This window comes from Microcebus murinus, chromosome 12, assembly GCF_040939455.1.
Source record: "Microcebus murinus isolate Inina chromosome 12, M.murinus_Inina_mat1.0, whole genome shotgun sequence".
NCBI lineage: Eukaryota > Metazoa > Chordata > Mammalia > Primates > Cheirogaleidae > Microcebus > Microcebus murinus.
In genome coordinates this window covers 20,885,926-20,906,908 of record NC_134115.1, presented here as the reverse complement: position 1 = coordinate 20,906,908, position 20,983 = coordinate 20,885,926, and the positions used below count along the sequence as shown (strand labels likewise).

General features: G+C 42.3%; 1 protein-coding gene across 1 annotated transcript in view; it reads right to left on the bottom strand.

The window, feature by feature from the left end:
* GNAQ (G protein subunit alpha q) overlaps positions 1–6,003 on the bottom strand; it is a 283,732-nt gene extending 277,729 nt beyond the window's left edge. Inside the window, exon 1 of the mRNA XM_012759768.3 lies at positions 5,866–6,003. Within this exon, the coding sequence (XP_012615222.1) occupies positions 5,866–6,001 (136 nt within the window). The 5' untranslated portion in view covers positions 6,002–6,003. The remainder of the gene's footprint in view (positions 1–5,865) is intronic.
* Positions 6,004–20,983: the final 14,980 nt, after the last annotated feature.

Here is a 20,983-nt window from a genome sequence, read left to right as displayed (position 1 = left end):
CTGCAGAGATCTTAAAATTACTTAAAAGCCATTACAAAAAGTTTCCCCTTGAAAAATATCCCTGTCTCCCCCTTCAACCAGAACTTCAGACTTTAAATTTGTTGCTACAAATACTTGTTTTTCCCTCAACCCAATACTTTGAGTCTGGAGGAAACAAGATTCCTTCCACCTTGCTAGGAAGAAAGCAAACCCAACCTTCTTAAAATGGCTTCTCTCTCTTCCAAGATGTACCCTTTGAGCTCCTTATTTTCCCTCTACAGCACCCAATCAACATTTCCACCAATATCAACAGAACTAATAACGCCCCTTAAAGAAAAATTAATATGAGTGCTGGAATCAAAATCATCCTTGAAAAATCTTGTTAATTTCTTTTCAAGTATAAGTTTGCCTGGATCATGGAGAAAAATCTGTTCCTTTTTTTCTGCTAAGTTTAGCATAGCACGCAGCCTCACGACTGCAAAAGCTGCTTCAGGTCCTTAAAAATTCATCTGTAATAAAAATCATAACTATATTTAATAGGCAATTCTGAAAAGCGAACATAATCCATGTCTTATAAAGTGGAGCTGGGTTGATTATTTTGTCTTTAAGGAAAAAGAGCCTATCATATTTATCTATAATAAACAAAATAGTTACTAAATTACTAAATTATTCTTCTGGTTCTCCTTTTTAAACTTACCTAAAAATATATGAATAGATAAAACACAGAATAATTTCACTGTTTCAGCAGGGTTTCAATTAGTGCCAAAATTCTTATATGAAGAATGAACATATAAGTATAGGATGGACAGTTATATGGCAGATCTAGACAACGAATCTACATAGCTCAATGCAAAACTCTTCCTCTGAAGGCTTTGTTATCTAGTCAGAGCTACAGTTTTAATTTGTATGAAGGATCTTCCCACTTTGCTCTTCAGATATAAACTATAAGTACTTTGTTTCAAAAAAAAAAAAAAAGAGGAAATGCATCCAAATAATTCTGACATTTAGAAACATATTCAACACTTGGAAGCTAAAGAGTAGCAAAAAATAAAACCCGTTGGTCCTTAAAGCAGCCTCATAAACACCACATTTTGATATTTCCTGGGAGACGCTGTTATTAGGACTACTTAAAGCAATGCTTTCATTCTAAGGTTCTGAGTCTCCACCCTAGATAGCCACTATGTTAATTCAGGCAATCAACTTAGCTACCCTTCCTCCAAAGAACTCCACTGGGGGGATAGTGGGAAGGGTGCTTTTACCCAAATATGCACGAATAAACTCTCCATATAAACTAGCCAGAGCATTCCCAGCCTTCCACATCCCTTCTTGCTCTACAACTGCACAGTTTTCAATACAAACATATACCCATCGTATTAAAAATGTTCTATCTGCAATTCCTGAAATTCTGTATTTAATCATGGTGGTTTTGCTCATGTAATTGTATAGGCAAATCACAAAAACCTACTTGGTCATCACCTATGTTCTACAGGATATTAAAAATTCACTCTGAGGCCGGGCGCTGTGGCTCACGCCTGTAATCCTAGCTCTTGGGAGGCCGAGGTGGGCGGATTGCTCAAGGTCAGGAGTTCGAAACCAGCCTGAGCAAGAGCGAGACCCCGTCTCTACTATAAATAGAAAGAAATTAATTGGCCAACCGATATATATATAAAAAAAAAAATTAGCCGGGCATGGTGGCGCATGCCTGTAGTCCCAGCTACCCGGGAGGCTGAGGCAGAAGGATCACTCGAGCCCAGGAGTTTGAGGTTGCTGTGAGCTAGGCTGACGCCACGGCACTCACTCTAGCCTGGGCAACAAAGCGAGACTCTGTCTCAAAAAAAAAAAAAAAAAAAAAAATTCACTCTGATCAGCATATCATGGAGAAAAAAGTATAGCAAAAAGATGATAGGGTTAAACTAGTCTCTACACAATAACAAGTAGTAAGATACAGAATGGTTTCTTTTTTTTTCTTTAAACTTTCATACCTTGCGCATGACTGCTATTCCCAAATGTACCCAGCACAGAACTATAATACATTAGTTCAATATGTGGCACAACATCTTACATTATCAATTCCTATCCTGGAATGCATTTATACTCAATCGATTCAGAGAGTTACATACAATTTTTTTTTTTAAAGAAATCATGATTATATCTGCCACAGAAAAAACATTACATATCCCCATGTTTCTATAATTAATTCATGATTGTCTACTCCCAGTTTCTAGCAGGAGAGTCATAAACAAATTCATTCATTTAGCAAATATTAACTGAGAGCACTCTATAAGTGAGATATTGTGCTTGAAGTTGAGATTTAATAGTGAACAAAACAGACGCAATCCCCACCCTCATAAGCTTGCTTTTTAGGATAGGAAAAAAATCTGTAATCATATAATTCAGTTCAGGAGACCAAGAACATTTATTCTTCCATTTAAAACTGACCTAAACTTTGCCTACCTTTCAAAAGGTAGAATCCAATCAATAAAGTGTTTGCTAAACCTTCCTATTTGATGATTAAGATCTAAAAAGATTTCAAAATATGTAAAATAAGAACATGTTAGTAGGAAAAAAAATGTATCTTCTAAGAACTGAAAAAAAAAATGTCAGGATAAGTATCTGTGACTGAAGCAAGCATTTAGGGCCACTTGTTTTATATACACTTAAAGACAAATTAATATTAAATGATGTGACCTATGTACTACCAACAGAAATATTTAGTGAATGTTCATGAATATTAATCAATTAATCAATCTAGGTACTTTACACCTAGGAAGCATATAAAAACATCAATCAAGTTAAAATAAAGCATGCTCTTGTATTTCTATGTAGAATATGAAGAGAAAGTTTTCTTTGGGTATCAAAGAAAACAAACACTAACATAAATGAATTCAGAGAATGAACAAGTTAAGAGAGGACAAGAAAAGAATTCAGAATTTAATATAATGTTCTTACGGTGGCAAATTTCAGAATTCATTTTTTAAAAATCAAAATCATCATATGTAAGTACTGTGGAATAGATGTGGAAGACACCGGCATAATTGACAGATATAAATCAAAACAGCCCAAATTTTACTGCCACACATTCATCTAGTCAGGTAACCACTACTTTCCTTTTCTAATTTCCCCATATTATTAATAAATATATATATAAGTAAATAATTATGCAAGGAAGTGCAAGGGTCTAAATTTTTATGCCTGCCAAACAAATCCTTTTCTATTAAAATGGCATCATGCCTTGAACAAAAATTTACTTTGAAAATAATTTTTTACTGAATTTTATTTCAATATAAGGTTGATTCCTCCATTTAAATCGACTGGTTAAACATATTAGTAGATCCTTAAACTGTCAAAAGATATGTTCTCTACCCTCCTTTGGATAGGTTTTGTTTAAATGAAGGAAAGAACTAGAAAATTCAATCTACTCATCAAAGCAGCAAATCAGGAATTCCTCAAATGAAACCCCGCCCCAATACCTTCCCTTGTTCAAGCCAAACCTTCCTGGATTCAAAAAATTGTGAAATGACACACTTATCTACATGCAAGCACAAATCTACATTTAGTATATATTACTACTATATAAATAATGTAGGTATTACAGTTATGTTACAAAAGAAACATACCTAGAACATGAAGCAGCAGCAATTCTTACATGATGTCCAGGGATCATATATCTGACAGAAAGTTGTATAATTTTTGAATGTTACTCATAAATGTAAGGGCTATATTAATGTCATATTTTTCTACCACTTCTAATAAGCCCTATTTTGGGGAGGGGTTAAGGCTGTATTAAACCCTACTCAAATATCTAATAAGAGGGGGAAAAGTTCTCAACACTACTACCACTTTAGCAGTAAAACTGATTTACTTTAAATTTTTTTCTCAGAAAATTATCTCCAAGTTCATTTTGCAACAAAGCATCCATACAAGAGTACTTCCCTCTTCAAATCCAGACCCTCTGACAAACCCGTGGAGGCTTTAACTCATAGCTGCTCAGAAACTCATAACTGTCACATTTCAGACAAATAGGGTTGGCTGGAGAGACCTCAAAAGCTAAACAGGTCACAGCTAAACAGAAACAAAGACTGTAAACAGGATAAAATAAGAACAAAACCCAGTTCTAAAATAAGTCTCTCTATAACATATGCTTTTCCCCTTAATCGTGCACTTAAACACTATATATTTCTCTTGGCCTATTTTCTTCTCAATCTTGAGAATTCAGAAAATATTAAACTGCACGTTTCTAGCCATTAGAATTAAAAAAAAAAAAAGACCTTCATTTCCAACTGCAGTTTTCCCCTCCCCTGGCTTCATTTCAAGCCCACCTCCTTTCCTTCATCCAGTGCTTTCTTTGCCTTCTGTTCTTTACAGACATGTGCACATTTATCTAATCAGATTTCAAAATGAAGACATAAAGCATGGCATGTGAATTAACCATTTGTAACTATGTGTGTCATTATATTTTGTTCCTGCTTGTAAATGATCCAGTACAAAAGCAGTTCAGTCCCCAAAGGCAATTGGTTCCTTGAGCCAGCAAATGGAATGCTCAAGATAAGAAAATGCATGCTTCTCAAACCCAAACTAACTGTACAATATTCTTTTCTTACAGAAATGTTTGAGAAACGTATTTATTATACATGCAAATATCTAGAACACAAGTGCAGACGTTTTTTCAGGCCTATTACTGCAAAGCTGTTTGCTCTTCCTACCACAATACCTCAGAGTTATGTCATGCTGGCTTGTATGTGAACCCTGATAGCTTGACTCTGAACATTCTCTCAAGAGATAATAATCAATAGAATTCCTATTTGGGAAATGACATTTTATTCCTAACTTAGTGTTAAAGCAGAAGGTTGGGGTTTCTTTGGAGATTACAGGGAAATTTTTGCTGGGCGCTTCCCGTTTTCCTTCCAGCCCAGATTCCAAAGATATTAAAATGCTGTCTGTTTTAAACAAAAGGTTTCTATTTGTTTGCATGCGAGCAATTGAGAGACTGCATTGGTTTTCAGTAGTAACTATTGTGAATTCAGGCCTACATCTGGGTTGCCTCGTTAAACAAAAGATACCCGTCGCTGTCAACAACCACACAGCACAACGCTCCCCTAGCCCACATCTTTATCCGGAAGGAATGGTACAGACGAGAAACACGCCTGTCACCATCCACTGACCGAGAAACTCTTCTGGGCTCCCCCCCTTCCTTGGTCCGAAGGCTAAAGAACAGCACTTGTGTGACACATTTGGGCTTGCCCTCCCGCCCCGCCCCCAATACATAGGCCCTGTCTTCGCAGAGCCAACCACTCGGCTTCCTCGTCATTACTCCTTGAAGAATCCAGTCGCGAGTCTGCCCACCGTTCCACCATTCCCTCCACGACCCCGGAATGCACCGACAATGGATGCACAGAAGCCACTCCACCGCACGCCATCCCCCCACGTGCCCCGGCTCGGCTCGCCACCCTCCGGGCCACACACACACACACAGCTGCCCACTCCACCACCCCACGGGGCGCCACGGCCACGACACTGGAAGTTCAACCCCTCGGCCCACCTTTCCACCCCCGCGCCTCTGCCATTTAGCAGAAGCACAGCAGATAAAGCACAGCCCCCAGGGACACGAAAAAGGCACACGCTGAGGCACCGGGCAGGGCGGCCCCGACCCCTCAGCTGCGTGTGCGTGCGTGACTGTGTGTGTGTGTGTGTGTGTGTCCGCGCGAGCGCGCGACCGCGCGGGTGCGGGTGGTGGCCGGGGGCGCGCCCCGGAGGGCAGGGGCGAGCCGCGGGCTGCGGGGGGCGGGGGGCGCGCAGGGCAGCTGCCCCGAAGGGCCGGGGCGGTAGGCGGGGGTCGCAGAGGGCCGGCGGGAGGCCCCGCGGCGGCCGGCCTCGGGCCGTACTCACCGAGCAGCAGCAGCTTGAGCTCCCGGCGGGCGTCCCGCTTGTCCCTGCGGAGCTGCCGCTCGATCTCGTCGTTGATCCGCCGGGCTTCCTTGGCCTCCTCGCTCAGGCAGCACGCCATGATGGACTCCAGAGTCATTCTTCCAAAGTGCCTCTGCTGCAGCCCCGCCGGCACCCCCTGCTCACAGCGCGCACACACGCCCTCCCGCCCTCGCTCCCCCGAGGCAGCGGTGGCCGCCGAGCCCCCGCTGCCCGGGCGCGCGTCCGGGACAAGCTCGGGGAACCGCCGCGGGGGCAGCGGCCAGGGCCGGGGCCACCAGGTGGGCCGGGGGCGCGGCGGGAGCGGGCGGCCTGAGCCGCCGGGACGAGCGAGGCGGGCGCGGGAGGCGGCCGCGGGCGCTGGCTCGGTGGGCGCGCGAAGGAAGGCCGCCGCGCCCGGCCTCGCTCAGACGCCCGCGCCTCCTTCCCCGGGAACTGGCGGCCCGCCTCGCCCCCCGCGCCGCCGCGGCCGCCGCCTCCGAGGCTCCCCTAAGCCGCGCGCCTGGCGGCGAGAGCACATCCACCGGGGCGTCCCCGCAACGAGAGGCCGCCGACGGCTCCCCGCGCCAGGCGCGCCCGCTCCTCGCCGCCGCCTGACACGGCTCCCGGGCGCCCTCGGCCCTGCCCGCGCCCACCGCCCGGCTCGCGCGCAAACCCCGTTCGCCGGCCCGCCCGGCCGCCGCGCGCTCCTCCGCCCCCGCCTCCGCCAGACGCCCACCCCCGGCCCCGATTGCCAGGCGCGGAGCGGCTGCTCAGTGCTCGCCCTCCCCCTCGCCACACACACACATTTTCTTCTTTCTCTGAACTGGAGCACAGATCCGGGAGGGAGGCGGCGGCGGCGGGAGGAGGAGGAGTGGGAGGAGGAGGAGTGGGAGGAGGAGGGAACGGGTGCGGGAGGGGGAGGCAGGAGGCGGTGCCGCCCGGCCCCTCCTGGAAGGCTTTCCTGGGCTCCAGCCGCCGCGCCGCGCCTCCCAGTGCGGCTCTCGCCTCGCCCGCGCTGCTCCCTGACGGGGCCGGCCCCCTCAGGTTCTGCGGGCGCCTCCCGCTCCCGCGCCCTCGGCGGAGCCCGCGGGCGCAGCGGTCACAGCCGCCCCCGGTCGGGGCGGGGCGGGGCCCAGTCCGCGACGCGCGGCCCGAGCCGGCGGCCGCTGCTGCGTGCCAGGCCGCCGCCAACCTGCGGCTGCCGGCCGGCCGCCCGGGCGTGGTGCGGCGGGAATATGGCGGCCTCCGCCTGCCTTTCCGTCCGCGGCCCCTCAGCGCGGCCGCGGCCCGTCCTGGAGGTTGCGGGACGCGGTCTCGAGAACCCACGGCCCCGGCTCCCTGTGGGCGGCGCCGGCGCCCGCGGCCCCTGCTTCCGGGCCGCTCTTTGGCCACTTCTGTATTTCCCCTTCCTATTTCTACAACGCCATTCGGTTAGAAACTCTCTCGAGTCACCTCTGACCCCAGTTCAGCGTTGGAAAATGAGATACTCTGTTCTGTGGAGTGCGACTGGGGAAGAGAAGGGATTGTCGCCGGTTCCCCGAGGGTGGGGGGAGGTCAATAGGCGACGCTATTAAAGCTATAAAGCAACTTGAAGACAGAAATCTAAATCCTGTGCAGAAAAATGGAGCTGCCCAAGTTTCCAAGAGCCTCCTGATAGGTTCCAACTTTTCATGCCGTTGAGGTTGTCTTTGGTTTTGTTTTTTACAAGTTCTTTTGTTTTTAAGGAAGCACAGGATGTTTAACAGCCAAGTAATCGAATTTACCCTTCTGGACGAGACTGAATTATGGATGACTTCTGGGAAAATGCAAAATAGTGTGGAATAAAAGGACAGGAAAGATAGAAAAAACGGGAAACTAAGGTCGCCCCAGCAAAATTATATTCTGGTTTTTTGGTCTTCCGTTTTTGATTGAGGCAGTTTACTTAACAATGTTGTTTGCATATTTCATTGTGATACACTACTGATAAATAGCAAAAAGAAAAAAAATCTTGTTCATTCATGTTTTATTTGGTATAATAGTTACAAGAAGAGAAACTCAATATTGCTTCTTGCCTTGATGGAACCTGATGTCTTCAGAGAAAATTGTCTTTTATGAAGAGAATCACTTTTTCACATTTTATGTTTTCCCTGAAATGTCCCTAGCTCAACCTGCTGATGCAGAGTGTAAAGTAAGGTCATGACTGTGCTATTGCTACATACAGATCAAGAATTCACATAGGGTTCTCTTGAACAACAGGTGTGTGACTTCCTTCTTTCATTTGCCAGGAGTTCCCTTTTACCCCCTCCCTTTCCCCCTGCCTCTCCCCATCTCAGCCAGGACTTGGATCAAGAAATAAAATCTGTATTTTAGGTTCTCATTTTAAAAATATATTCAGGGCCGGGGACAGTGGCTCACACCTGTAATTCTAGGACTCTGGGAGGCCAAGGTGGGAGGATCACTTGAGCTATGGAGTTTGAGACCAGTCTGAGCAACAGTGAGAACCTGTCTCCACTAAAAATAGAAAAAAGTACCTGGGCTTGGTGTGCCTGTAGTCCCAGCTACTTGGGGGGCTGAGGCAGGAGGATCTCTTGAGCCCAGGAATTTGAGGCTGCAGTGAGCTATTAGGATGACACTGCACTCTAGCCAGGGTGACAGCAAGACAATGTCTCAAAAAAAAATTAAAAATTAAAGGATATTCAGGCCAGGTGTGGTGGCTCACACCTGTAACCCTAGCACTTTGGGAGGCCAAGGCAGGAGATTGGCTTGATGCCCAGAGTTTGAGACCAGCCCAAGCAACATAGCAAGACCCCAGCTCTCCAAAAAAATTAAAAAAAAAAAAAAAAATTAGCATAGTGGCCCAGGCCTGTAATCCCAGCTACTGAGTACTGGAGAGGCTGAAGCAGGAGGATCTCTTGAGCCCAGAAGTTCAAGGTTGTAGTGAGCTACGATGATACCACTGTACTCTAGCCCAGGTGACAGACAGAGACCCTGTCTCAAAAAATAAATAAATAAATGAAAGAAAGAAGAAGAAAAAAGAAAGAAAGAAAAGGATATTCAGCCTAGAAAATGATTAAATTTCACCATGGCCAGGAGGGCATAGAGGGCAAACCTTACCCCTTTTATGTGAATACATACAAAGAGCCACTAGACTTGCTGTGAAATTAAAATTTAAAATTAAGTGACTAAAGAAATTCAAGTTTGAAATTCAATATGCAGAAATATAAAATGGCTTAAGGGAAAAAGTTAGACATTTGCATCCATGTATATATATGAGTTTTGGAAGAGACGTAAATCACTGGAAAATCAAACGACACTCAGAAAGCCTCAAGTCTCTGGTTTCCTAGCCAAGGATCTTCTGAGACTTTTGAAAATGTCTTTCAAAATATGCCATCAGGCTCTCAGGTAAAATGTTTTGACTGAATTTATCTATTGTTTGATGAAAGGAATTAGACCGTTTTAGCAGATTGTAGATACAGAGTCTGTTTTCTCTCCCCTGTATCCCCAGCATCAGGGATGCTCCTGGCACTTAGCACATATTTGAATGGATACAGCAAACCAATTAAAGGATGTTTCAAGTATGAGGAAGAAAGCAGGAAGTAAGAAAAATTAATACTTAACAGTGATAAAGCCATATATGGGTGTCAAGAAGGAAACAGGAAAAGAAAATTCCAAGTCTGAGCCCAGATCTATCCAAAAACCTTTTCATATTATCTGGGCAGCATTTGCCAAGCAAATATTCCTGTAACCTAATTCAAACAAATAAAACCCATTGAGAAACTACTGACGTTGTTTACTTTGTTCTAGAATCATATACTCTAAAACATGCAACTAAACATGGATCATGTTACAAAATCCCAGTTCATTAAATCAACATACATTTATTCATTGTCTACAATGTGTAAATAACAGAAGTGAAAGTACAGGAAGAGGAAGATACTAAAATCAATAAAATATAGTTCCTGCCCTCAATAGGCTTATAGTCCTATGACATAATGAGGCTCCTAACAACTATAATAAAAGACAAAGTGAAGTCAATTTGTATTAAAGTTGGAGTAGAAGTAACAGTATAAAGGTATTAAAAGGAAGGAATAATTCATTATGTTTGTGAGAACTGTGAAAGACTTTGCAGGAAAGGGGGATTTGGATGCATGTTAAAGAATAAAAAGCTTTTCAATAAATATGTATCTATACCATGTAAAAGTCAATCAGCAATTCCAAATCACCCCAGACAGACAAGGAGGTGATAAACCATTTTGAGAATTCAAGGGCAATTGCTAGATAACTGAAAAGCAAACCACAAAACCCTGGGAGCATTGAACTCCAGAGAAAAACAGGAAGACTGTCACCTCTTCTATGGTATTGTGAGACAGATACCCACCCCTACAATCAGATCACCCTGTCCTTTGGGCACTGGAAAAGAAAAACAGTAAAAGGTTTAGTTGAATCTCAAGGAATGATTCTGCAGTCAAAGAGTGGAAAAGCAGTGCTCTTCTAAAAGGACCTCCTGGAAAAAGCTTGTAGGGACAACTGATACACAGGCAATACAGGGCACCTCTCTTGTTCCCAGAGTCACTTAGCATGGCCACTGCATAGTATGTACCATACCACTGTAATTGTCTAGTTTCTCCCCCCCCCCAATTAGGAGCTGCTTGAGAATAGGGACCTTGTATTTCATAGCTGTTTTCAGAGTGACTAGCCTAAGATAGATACTCAGTAAGGGATGAATAAATAAAAGAATGCCACCACCTACACCATGGGCAAACATACTTGCAGACTGCCCGTCTCAGGTAACATATTATGCCAGATGCCTGAGGCATGCAAAGCCCTTAAAACCTTTATAATCTATTTGGGGAGACAGTCCACATGCATAAAAGAATAAACAATACAAAATGAGAAGCACTTGCTGCTAAACTGCAGTATAGAAAATGAACTGCTAGCAGAGTTCAGAGGAAGGACCAGCTAACCAAGCTACCATTCAAATCAAGCCGAAGGAGTATGGTAGGCACAGGACGGTCACCAAATGGCCAGTTAGAAATCAGCCTGAAGCACTGTAGATCCTACAAAGACCTAGGGAAGAGGTGCTCAGTGCAGACATTGCTGGCACGGATGTCTGGCCAAGGAATAAAGTGGACTTGCTCTAAGAGGAAGGAGGAGACGCAGGCCCACGGAGACTCTGAGAGCTGCAAATGGCGCCACCTAGAGGAAAGTTTTTATAATAGCAGAAAGGTGATTCCTAAGCAGAGCTGACCAGTTGAAAGAAGGGTTTCCGGGCCAACATGTTGAAGATGAAAAAGTAGGTATGAAACCCAATACCTTCTCCTAAAAGAAAAAATACCCACATTAAAAACTCACCTAACAGATATTCTAGATGAAGCAGAATCCTTCAGTGATTTCTTTACCAAACTCAGAAGATTCACCCAGGCGATCCTGACTCTAATCAAATGTAGCTGTTTTGTGCTTATCCAAGATATCAATATCAAGGGAAGCATTGTACTTCACAGTTTGAAGTCCATCAAAGTCCCACTAGATTGGAAGGCCCCAAAAGGTTGGCCAGTTAGGAGCTACTTTTAAGCTGAGTAGACTGGTGTTTCAGCCAGAAAAGCTAGTGTTTGATGAATGAATAAGTGGATGAATGGATATATACTAAAATCAGATAGTAATAGATCAAGTCACCCCAAACCATGATTCAAATCCTTCTGGGACCCAAAGGATTGAGGGGGACTCAGCTAGCATAGGATTTTTCTTCTATTCACGGATAAGTAACGCTTCCAACCGGCCTGATTTCCTCCCCATTTCTGCATCGCCAGGGCCAATTTATACTTCCCTTTTAGTAGCGCGTTGCCTGTGGGCACTGGAAATGGGCCTCCGACCTAAAACAGCGGGAAGAAGACTGGATTTTAAAATTTGCTCCTGTCAAGTTGATCGAGGCAACTGATTCATTTCCCATTCCTTGCTTTCATGTTTCTAAATCAAATAATTATTTATCCTATCGCACTCATCTCCCTTTGATAATTGCTCATGTAAAGCTCAATAAGGCTAAGATCTTTGTCTGTTTTCTTCACTCCTGAATCCAGCACCTAGAACAGTGCCTGGGGTGTAATAGATGCTTCATAAACATTTGTTGCATGAAGGAAAATTAGATCTTCCAATAAAAGAAGCCATGTCTTGGCCACATAGCAGTCTGTCTCTCTCTTTTTTTTTTCCTTAGCCAGATGGTACCCCCCAAAGTTGGCTCCCTCTGTAAAATATTCTTCAGCTCTGTACTTCAAAATCTTGCCTCAAATGAGTTCACCAAGGAAAATTAGGCATCACTAAGGTATCAAGAAAGCTGGGATGAAACATCTTTGTTCGAAACCCAGATGGAAACATGTATTAATTCCACCTAAATCAACTTCACAGGCAAGTTTATATTCCCATCACAAATTCACTTCAAGCCACAGATGTGTTATACGTTGGAGATCATGATAAAATTTATAGTCAAAGTTGTTAATTGCTCTATTGCTCGATGTGTGATAAATTAATGAAACACAGCACGTGTTGATGGAAAACATGTAATTAAAGGGCCTATGGTTCTGCTTTCTCAATAATGAAATGGTCTTAATATTAACCTTTCAATTTGTTACTATCCTTGCAAATTTTTCAACCTGCCATTCTGAATTTCATCAAGATATAAAAAACAGCTAATTGCTTTTCAATTTTAGATAAATATAAAATATCCCCTCCTGACCACAAAATAGATATAAAAGTATTCTCTCTTATTTTTTAGTCTCTCTTGTCCTTTCCTATCTCTTAGGCCTACCAAAATCTATTTGAGCCATAAAATTTCCAAAATCCCTTTTCAAAACCTGTTATTGTACTTCCATCTTTCCATTCTTATACAAATTCCTTAGAGTCAGATTTGAAGTGAGTACTTTGAACTTTTTTTTTTTTTTTTTTTTTTTTGAGACAGAGCTAGGGCTAGAGTGCTGTGGCATCAGCCTAGCTCACAGCAACCTCAAACTCCTGGGCTCAAGCTATCCTCCTGCCTCAGTTTCCCAAGTAGCTGGGACTATAGGCATACACCACCATGCCTGGCTAATTTCTTCTATTATTAGTTGCCTGGCTAATTTCTTTTTTCTATTTTTAGTAGAGATGGGAGGTCTCATTCTTCCTCTGGCTGGTCTTGAACTCCTGACCTCAAGCGATCCTTCCTGTCTTGGCCTCCCAGAGTATTAGGATTACAGGTTTGAGGCCCCATGCTCAGCCTGGAGCAATTACTTTGGACAATATTGAATGGGGGCTAGAATAAGGTGAGGTGAGTGCGAAATTTTTTTTTTTTTTTTTTTGGCTTAGGCTCCATTATGACACAGAACTCTTAGTGATTCTCCTTCTATTTTTAAAATTTTGATTATTTGCTCATCATGTATTTTTGCATTAATTTTATTTTTTAAAGCATTACATTAAAATATTATTTATCTTGATTATTGAGATTTTTTTGATGCTCTTTTAAAGTTTGCATCCAAGGTAAGTGCCTTACCCTATCCCAACTGTGCCATAGAAGTTGTACATGAGTTGGAATACAAATGGAGAACTTTGTCACTCTAGGGAAGGAATGAGCTGGGGGTGGGGAGGTTATCTATTCTTTACAGCTTAAAAATATATATTATTGCTGCCTGTGGAACTAGACCAAAGAACTGGGTTCAAAAGCCACTCATTGTACAAATGAAAGTAATAGAAACTGGCCGGGCGCAGTGGCTCATGCCGCCTGTAATCCTGGGACTCTGGGAGGCCGAGGCAGGCGGATTGCTCAAGGTCAGGAGTTCGAAACCAGCCTGAGCAAGAGCAAGACCCCATCTCTACTATAAATAGAAAGAAATTAATTGGCCAATTAATACATATAGAAAAAAATAGCCGGGCATGGTGGCACATGCCTGTAGTCCCAGCTACTAGGGAGGCTGAGGCAGCAGGATTGCTTGAGCCCAGGAGTTTGAGGTTGCTGTGAGCCAGGCTGATGCCACGGCACTCACTCTAGCCTGGGTAACAAAGCGAGACTCTGTCTCAATAAAAAAAGAAAGAAAGTAGTAGAAACTTCTATAGCCTCTCCAAAAATTAAAAGAAAATGATGAGAAAAATACAGAAAAATCACATTTTTAGACTCACTATTTGGTTTACATTAATAAGCAAAGATCATAGACGTAAGGGACCTAAGAAGCTATGTAAGCCAAGAAATTTCTTCAATCAAAAATTCATTTCTTAGAAATAAAGCTGATTAGAAAGCCAGTCTATAAAAGGGTAGAGGCACACCTCTTCCTTTTTCCTCTTCCCTCAAGCCATTTTCAAAACCCTTGAACTAATCTAATTTCCACATTTTACAGAGGGTCACTCCTAAAAGAACCAGGTTACGCAGCCAAGACGTGGCAGAGGCAGGACTAGAACTTGGGTTTTCTCACTCTGTTTTTTTTATTTTTTCCTAATGCCCCTTGCTTTAAACTGAACTAGTCCTGGGAGAAATTATATTTGGTTTCCAGCTTTGCTGGCCTCAAAATTTGTACTCATCTTTTTTAAAAGGATCAATGTTCATTTAATCCTTTACCTATTCTCAGGAAACCCATAACCTACTGGTAATAAATCCCAGTGTCCTTGCGAAAATATTTGCATTTTTAATCAAATCAAAGGCCTAGGTTAAAACAGTGGTTCTGACCTCTGGCTTCACGTTAGAATCACATGGGGAGACTTTAAACAATACTGGATGCTGGATTCCACCCCGGATATTTGGATTTAATTGGTCTGGGGTACGGTTTGGCATATTTTTAGTATTTTTGTAATACTGCCAGGTATTCCAATGTGCAGGTAAAATTGAGACCAACTGAGTAACAGTAATAAAACTAATTACATGTGCAAGCCTCAGCCAGTAGGTGGATAATGTAGCCATCGTCACCAACTCCAATGGGGAAGTAAGGACAGTCCTGGTCAGGATTGGGCGACACCAGCCTCAGTGCTCACCACGGCCAAGTGAGCTCCTTTTCCCTTACCTGCTGTCCCGTTAGACCGTTAGACATCTTTTATTTTCTTTTTCCTCCTCATTATTTTCTTAATTTTTTTTTTTTTCAGTTTTACACAAGAAGTCTTGCTTCTTCTACTCCCTACCCACCTATCACCTCCCTAGAGGCAACCAATGTTACTAGTCTTTGGCAGACTTCCAGAAAATTCTGTGCACATACAGATATAAATATATCTTCTAGTTACATATACAAATGATTGCATACTATACTACCTATTCTGTACTTTGTTTTTCCTACTCATAGTGTATCAGAGATGGGTCCATATCAGGTACTCAGTCTTTTTGACACTGCATAGTATTCTGTTACATAATGCTCTGTTACAGATTTCCCACAGTTTCTTAACCAGTTCATTATTGATGGATGTTTGTTTCAAGTATTGTGCTACTTTTATAATAAATATTTATGTATCTAGTCCTTTGCTCTTTCCATGAATTTTTTCATTTGTTATATACGCTCAAAAATTATTTTAGTGCCTGCTTGTTCCATTGTTTGAATTTATAATAATCTGTTCAAACAATACTGTATTGCTAGACATTTATGTTGCTTCCAATTCTTTTTTCATTATGAATGATGCTGCAACAAGCAATCCTTATATATAAATCTGTATGTGCATCTTCATATCCCTAGAATAAATCCCACAGAGTAGAAGTATTGGGTCAAAGAACATGTACTTTTTAAGGCTTTTGATATATCGTGTCAAATTGTTACCCAGAAAGTTGGTAGCAATTTATACCAACCAGCAATGTATAAAGAGACTCATTCTCCTATCTTTGCTAAACCACAAGTAATAATTTTAAAATTATGGATTGATTTAGGTAAAAAGTACTGGTGATTTTTAAAATTTTGAGTTTTTCTTCATCATTATAAACTACTTGAGGCTTTAATGGTTTCGGAGACTTTTATAAACCTATGTGTCTATCCACAAAAATCATTGTAACTACATTTTAGTTGAATAGTAAACCATATGTCTAAAGCTGAGTTTTAAAGTGTTGAAAATCATTTTATTTTAGGGAGTTCTAATAAAACCCATAATTCAATGAAAAGTCTGCTTGATAGCACAATCCAAAATATCCCAGGTTTTCTTTCAACACAAATCCACTAAACTCCATAGTTTAGGTATATCTTGAGCTTGTTCTAGATGTATTTCCAAAACTGAATTCTGCAGATGTCAAATACCCTTTTAACTCTTTGCATATAGGGGTGTAGCTAGATCAGATTATTTATTTTGCCCAAAAATACAAATAAAATTTCTACTGGCTAAACCTTCCCTTTCATTCACAAGGAATACAAGGAAAGTTCGTTCAGCTTCATGAGGATTAGATCTCAATGGTGACATTTTGCAGGGATCAAAGGAAAGATGTAACCAATTATTCAGGGGAAAAAATGCTTCCTAGGAAGATATGGGGTCCTATTTAATATCTAGCTTGTCATGTGACAGGTTACATGCTGCACTTTTGCTACTGTATTTGTAGGGAAAATCTCCAAATATAGTACATTTGAATTGATTTTAAAAACTAAGAGCCAGATCAATTAAGGGTAAAGCAATTTCCCAGGAACCCTTCCTGACCATTCACTGCTTAAATCTTTTTAAAGTCATCACACACCATTTCTTTTGGACTCTATGTCCTGCCAAGTGATTAATATCTAAAGGTCTGGAATCACTCAAATGCACATAAATTATGGTTAGAATTTACCTGAAGTACATGCCTTGTAAGATTTTTTTTTAGTAGGGCCTGCCTGAAGAATTTTAAGGCATGTGGTGGAATGTCAAAGAGATGGCAGATTGCTCAGATGCCTGTTGTTAGCTCTGAAATGCCATCTAAGCCATGTCATTGTGCCAAAGGTATTTATTTCAGTGTACATCTTTCTGCAGGGATTGGTGCAAGGCTGCCAATTCCACTAACTGCAATTCCAGGACTTCAGATTCTAAACTTCTTCAAGGCAGGAGTAGAAAAAGAAAGGTTATCTGAGGATTCTGGAATCATTTCTCTTCTCTTCTCCATGAAGAATACAGGTTCCAATGTCAGGTTGACCCATGGGGTATTGGTGCCCCGGCTAGAAGGCAGAATATTGGTAAAATGGCAGGAAAATAATTTGTGCCACCTCAAAAGTGTCATATTCAAATGGTTTTAATGTTACTTATTCTCAGGCCATACTTGTCAATTTAGTAAAATAGACATTTTTTTTTTTTTGTACATGCTCTTGTTATGTCACCTTTTTGACCTAACTATGGGGACCCCTCCTGATGTGTCTTGGGATTGGACTGAGCTGGCACAATATCCAAGTCATGGGGGGAGGTGAGTGGGGAGGGGGATCGTGCTTGTTTGTCCACTGAGGGCTGACAAGATAGATCCTGCTTCTGTCCAAGGCAGTTCAGTATTACACAGTGTCCAAGGGTTACAGTGCGTGTGCTTACAGTTCAAATAACTCCATTTATTGATTGGGTCATTTTTATTCATGTGTGTTATTCACCAACTCCCAGTTTGTAAGAGGACAGAACACAGAAAGAGGAAGAAGTCTGTGACTGGAGAGACTGAAACGTGAATCAAGTTGGGCACAAGACAAGAAGGTTGGAGCCTGGTTGTATTTCTCCTGGGACGGGCCAAGCCTCCTGGGAGATTAGGTTCCAGGGAGGTTAGCAGAACAAGACTCAGGGGTAGGGACCAAAGCCGGCACATTGCTTCAGAGGCAGATGTGTCACTGAGTGACCTGATGTTGATCCTCAGAAAGTAGGGCCAGAGCCAGGAAGTCCTGGATTGATTTTGGGAACTGGAGAAGGACCATACCTGCACTTGGCACCAACTGGCCCTGTGTGCTGTGTGGAAGAAGCTAGCAAAAGAAGCCTACACTTGACAATTCTTTTCTTCCCTTTCCAAAAAGGGTCAGTTTAGTGATTTCCAGCTCTGGACTAACTTAAAACCAGTTTCAAAAAAACCTTAGATTGCTTCAAACTTAAACATTTACAATTTTTTTCTCTCTTCCTAAAAGACAGACTTTTCTGGGCTTAAAAAAACAAACCCAGATGAATAATTTGTTCCAAGGCTTTACTCACAAGTGAGTTTATTTATTTATTTACTTATTTTTTAGAAAACCATGACATTTCAAGAATATTAATATTGCTTCCAGGATTACATAATATGCATTCTCAGAAAAACATTTTTGGAACTATTCATATTTTGTTCTGTATAGTAATTGTTTGTACGTCGTAATTTTGTTAAATTTTCTTGTGAAAAATGGAACAAGACCACCCACCAAAAAAGAAGGAAAGAAACATAGGGAACAAGCCTGTTATGAAACCTGAGGATACTCAATAGTAAATAAAGGACAGATAAGAAGGAATCTCAGTACAACAGTTGAGACCATATCCAAAGTAAATACCATGTTTTATATCAGAGAGCATAACATTATTTTCTGATTAGAAAATAGCACATGCTTATTATAGAAAATGTGGGAAATACAAAAAGTATAAAGAAGGAAAATAAAGTACACTGAAGCCCAGAGTTGTATTTTGCTATATATTGCATATCTTTTTCTGTGCAAAGTAAACATGAATTTATTTATTTATTTTATTTTATTTTGAGACAGAGTCTCACTCGGTTATCTGGGCTACAGTGCCATGGCATCAGCCTAGCTCATAGTATCCTCAAACTCCTGGGCTCAAGTGATCCTCCTGCCTTAGCCTCCCGTGTACCTGGGACTACAGGCATGCGCCACCATGCCTGGCTAATTTTTTCTATATATTTTTAGTTGTCCAGATAATTTCTGTCTAGCTAATTTCTTTCTTTTTTTTTTTTTTTCAGTAGAGACGAGGTCTCACTCTTGCTCAGGCTTGTCTCAAACTCCTGAGCTCAAACAATCCCATGCCTAGGCCTCCCAGAGTGCTAGCATTACAGGCGTAAGCCACCACGCCCGGCCAAACATGAATTTTTTAAACATAGGATTAGACAGTACACATAATTTTAAATTTCTCCTGTTTTTATTTAATCTACTATGCTTTCCTTATCTGTACATATTTTATAACATGATATTTCATTGTATGAATATTTAATAATTTATATTCACCTTTCTCCCATTGGTGCACATTTAGGTATTGACTATTTCCTCTCATTATTATAAATAGCACTATCATGAACATCCTTGACTTAAATCTGCCTGAGCATCTCGGAATTGACATTCTAATCAGAAATGTAACAAGTCGGGCAAGGATTCAAATCATAACACAATGTATTTATGGACATGTCTCAAAACTGGAAATTTACCAAAATATAGTGAGTCCTGTTTCTTCATCTCAAACAATTCTTACCATCTGCCAGCCCTGCTGTGTTCGTCTTCATGTCTCCTTCCTTCCACCTGGCCACTACTGCTTGCATGGTGTTTACTCTGGAAGGAATGCTATCTCATAGCACAGGGCAAACAGAGCAGAGGAAGCCAAGGCCCATACTAGAACCACTCATGAACACTGGGTGCGCATTGCCAGAGCTGCTCCAGCTGTAGGACTGAGCATGAATGAATGCACAGCTGTGCGTCAGATTCAGCATTCACAAAGCACAGCAGCAGCTGTGACCACGCAGGGACACAGGAGGGAAGAGGATTCCAAAGAAAGGTAACATTGCTCTAGCAAATGGAAAGAGCCAGCTATGTGGAATCAGAATGAGTGCCGATGAGGGATTAGGCAGACAGAAGGTATATAAGATCTGTCCATTGGGTTAGCTGAGGCTAGAATTCAGAAGCAGGCATCCAGTCTGCAAGAACAAGAAGGGGCAAGAGTTACACAAGGAGGCAGGGAAACAGGTCCAGGCCTGGGACCATACTTAGGGAATGAGAAAAAGTTCGGATTTGAAGCTCACATAAATGAAGAAATGACCTGGAGCACAAATCCCATTTAGGGGAAGATGCACCAGTTAAATTAGGGTAGGTTATGCTGCAGTAATAACCCCTAAATCTAAATGGTTTGGCTTAAAATGAAATTGGATTGCTTCTTCATGTTACCTGTTCACTGCATGTCTGCAAGAGGACTCCAGCCAACATAGTCCTCAGTCTGGAATCCCAGGTTAACCATCTGTAACATCTTCATTGGGGCGGTGGGGAAAGAGGACTGAACAGTCCATCATCAGCACTTAAATGCTTCTGGCTGAAAGGAATGCATTCATTGCACTCACATTTCTTTTTTTCTTTTTTTTTTTTTTTGAGACAGAGTCTCACTTTGTTGCCCAGGCTAGAGTGAGTGCCAGAGTGTCAGCCTAGCTCACAGCAATCTCAAACTCCTGGGCTCAAGCAATCCTGCTGCCTCAGCCTCCTGAGTAGCTGGGACTACAGGCATGTGCCACCATGCCTGGCTAATTTTTCCTATATATATTAGTTGGCCAATTAATTTCTTTCTATTTATAGTAGATATGGGGTCTCGCTCTTGCTCAGGCTGGTTTCGAACTACTGACCTCGAGCAATCCACCCGCCTCGGCCTCCCAGAGTGCTAGGATTACAGGCGTGAGCCACCGTGCCCGGCCTCCACTCACATTTCATTGGCCAAAGCAAGTCACATGGCCATGCCTAACTTCAAGGGGCCATGTGACTAGAAGGAGGGTGAAGCTGGAAATTTCCATGAGCATTGGCAGTGGCTACCAGATAATGACCAATGCTAAGTTCCAAAGAGGAGATACCATAATGGGGAGAACATTCAAGACATTTAACTTACCTGTAGTTTGGAGTCTAAACTTCTCTTTTATCTGAAAACTGTGGTGGGGCTTAGATTTCAGCAGACTGGGAGTCCTGTTTCAACTGAGAGCTTAGGAAGGAGAAACACAGATATGTGAGGCTTATTCTGCGTGATGGTGTAGTTAGAGAAGCTCCACAGCAGCTGCACCTTGAGCTCAAGACCGAATAGAACAAATTCCACTAATGCCCAGAACGTTGCGGTGGCCACCTTACCTGTTCTCCAAATTTGTACTGTTAGATACTTGTCAGAACATTGATACCGTCCCCAGCAGGGTTAATGTAGTTGAGCTCTCTTGGGGTAAAAAACCATTTGTGTGCATTCAAATATGTCGTAGTAAATGTCAAACAGCTGACTGACATCATGAGGC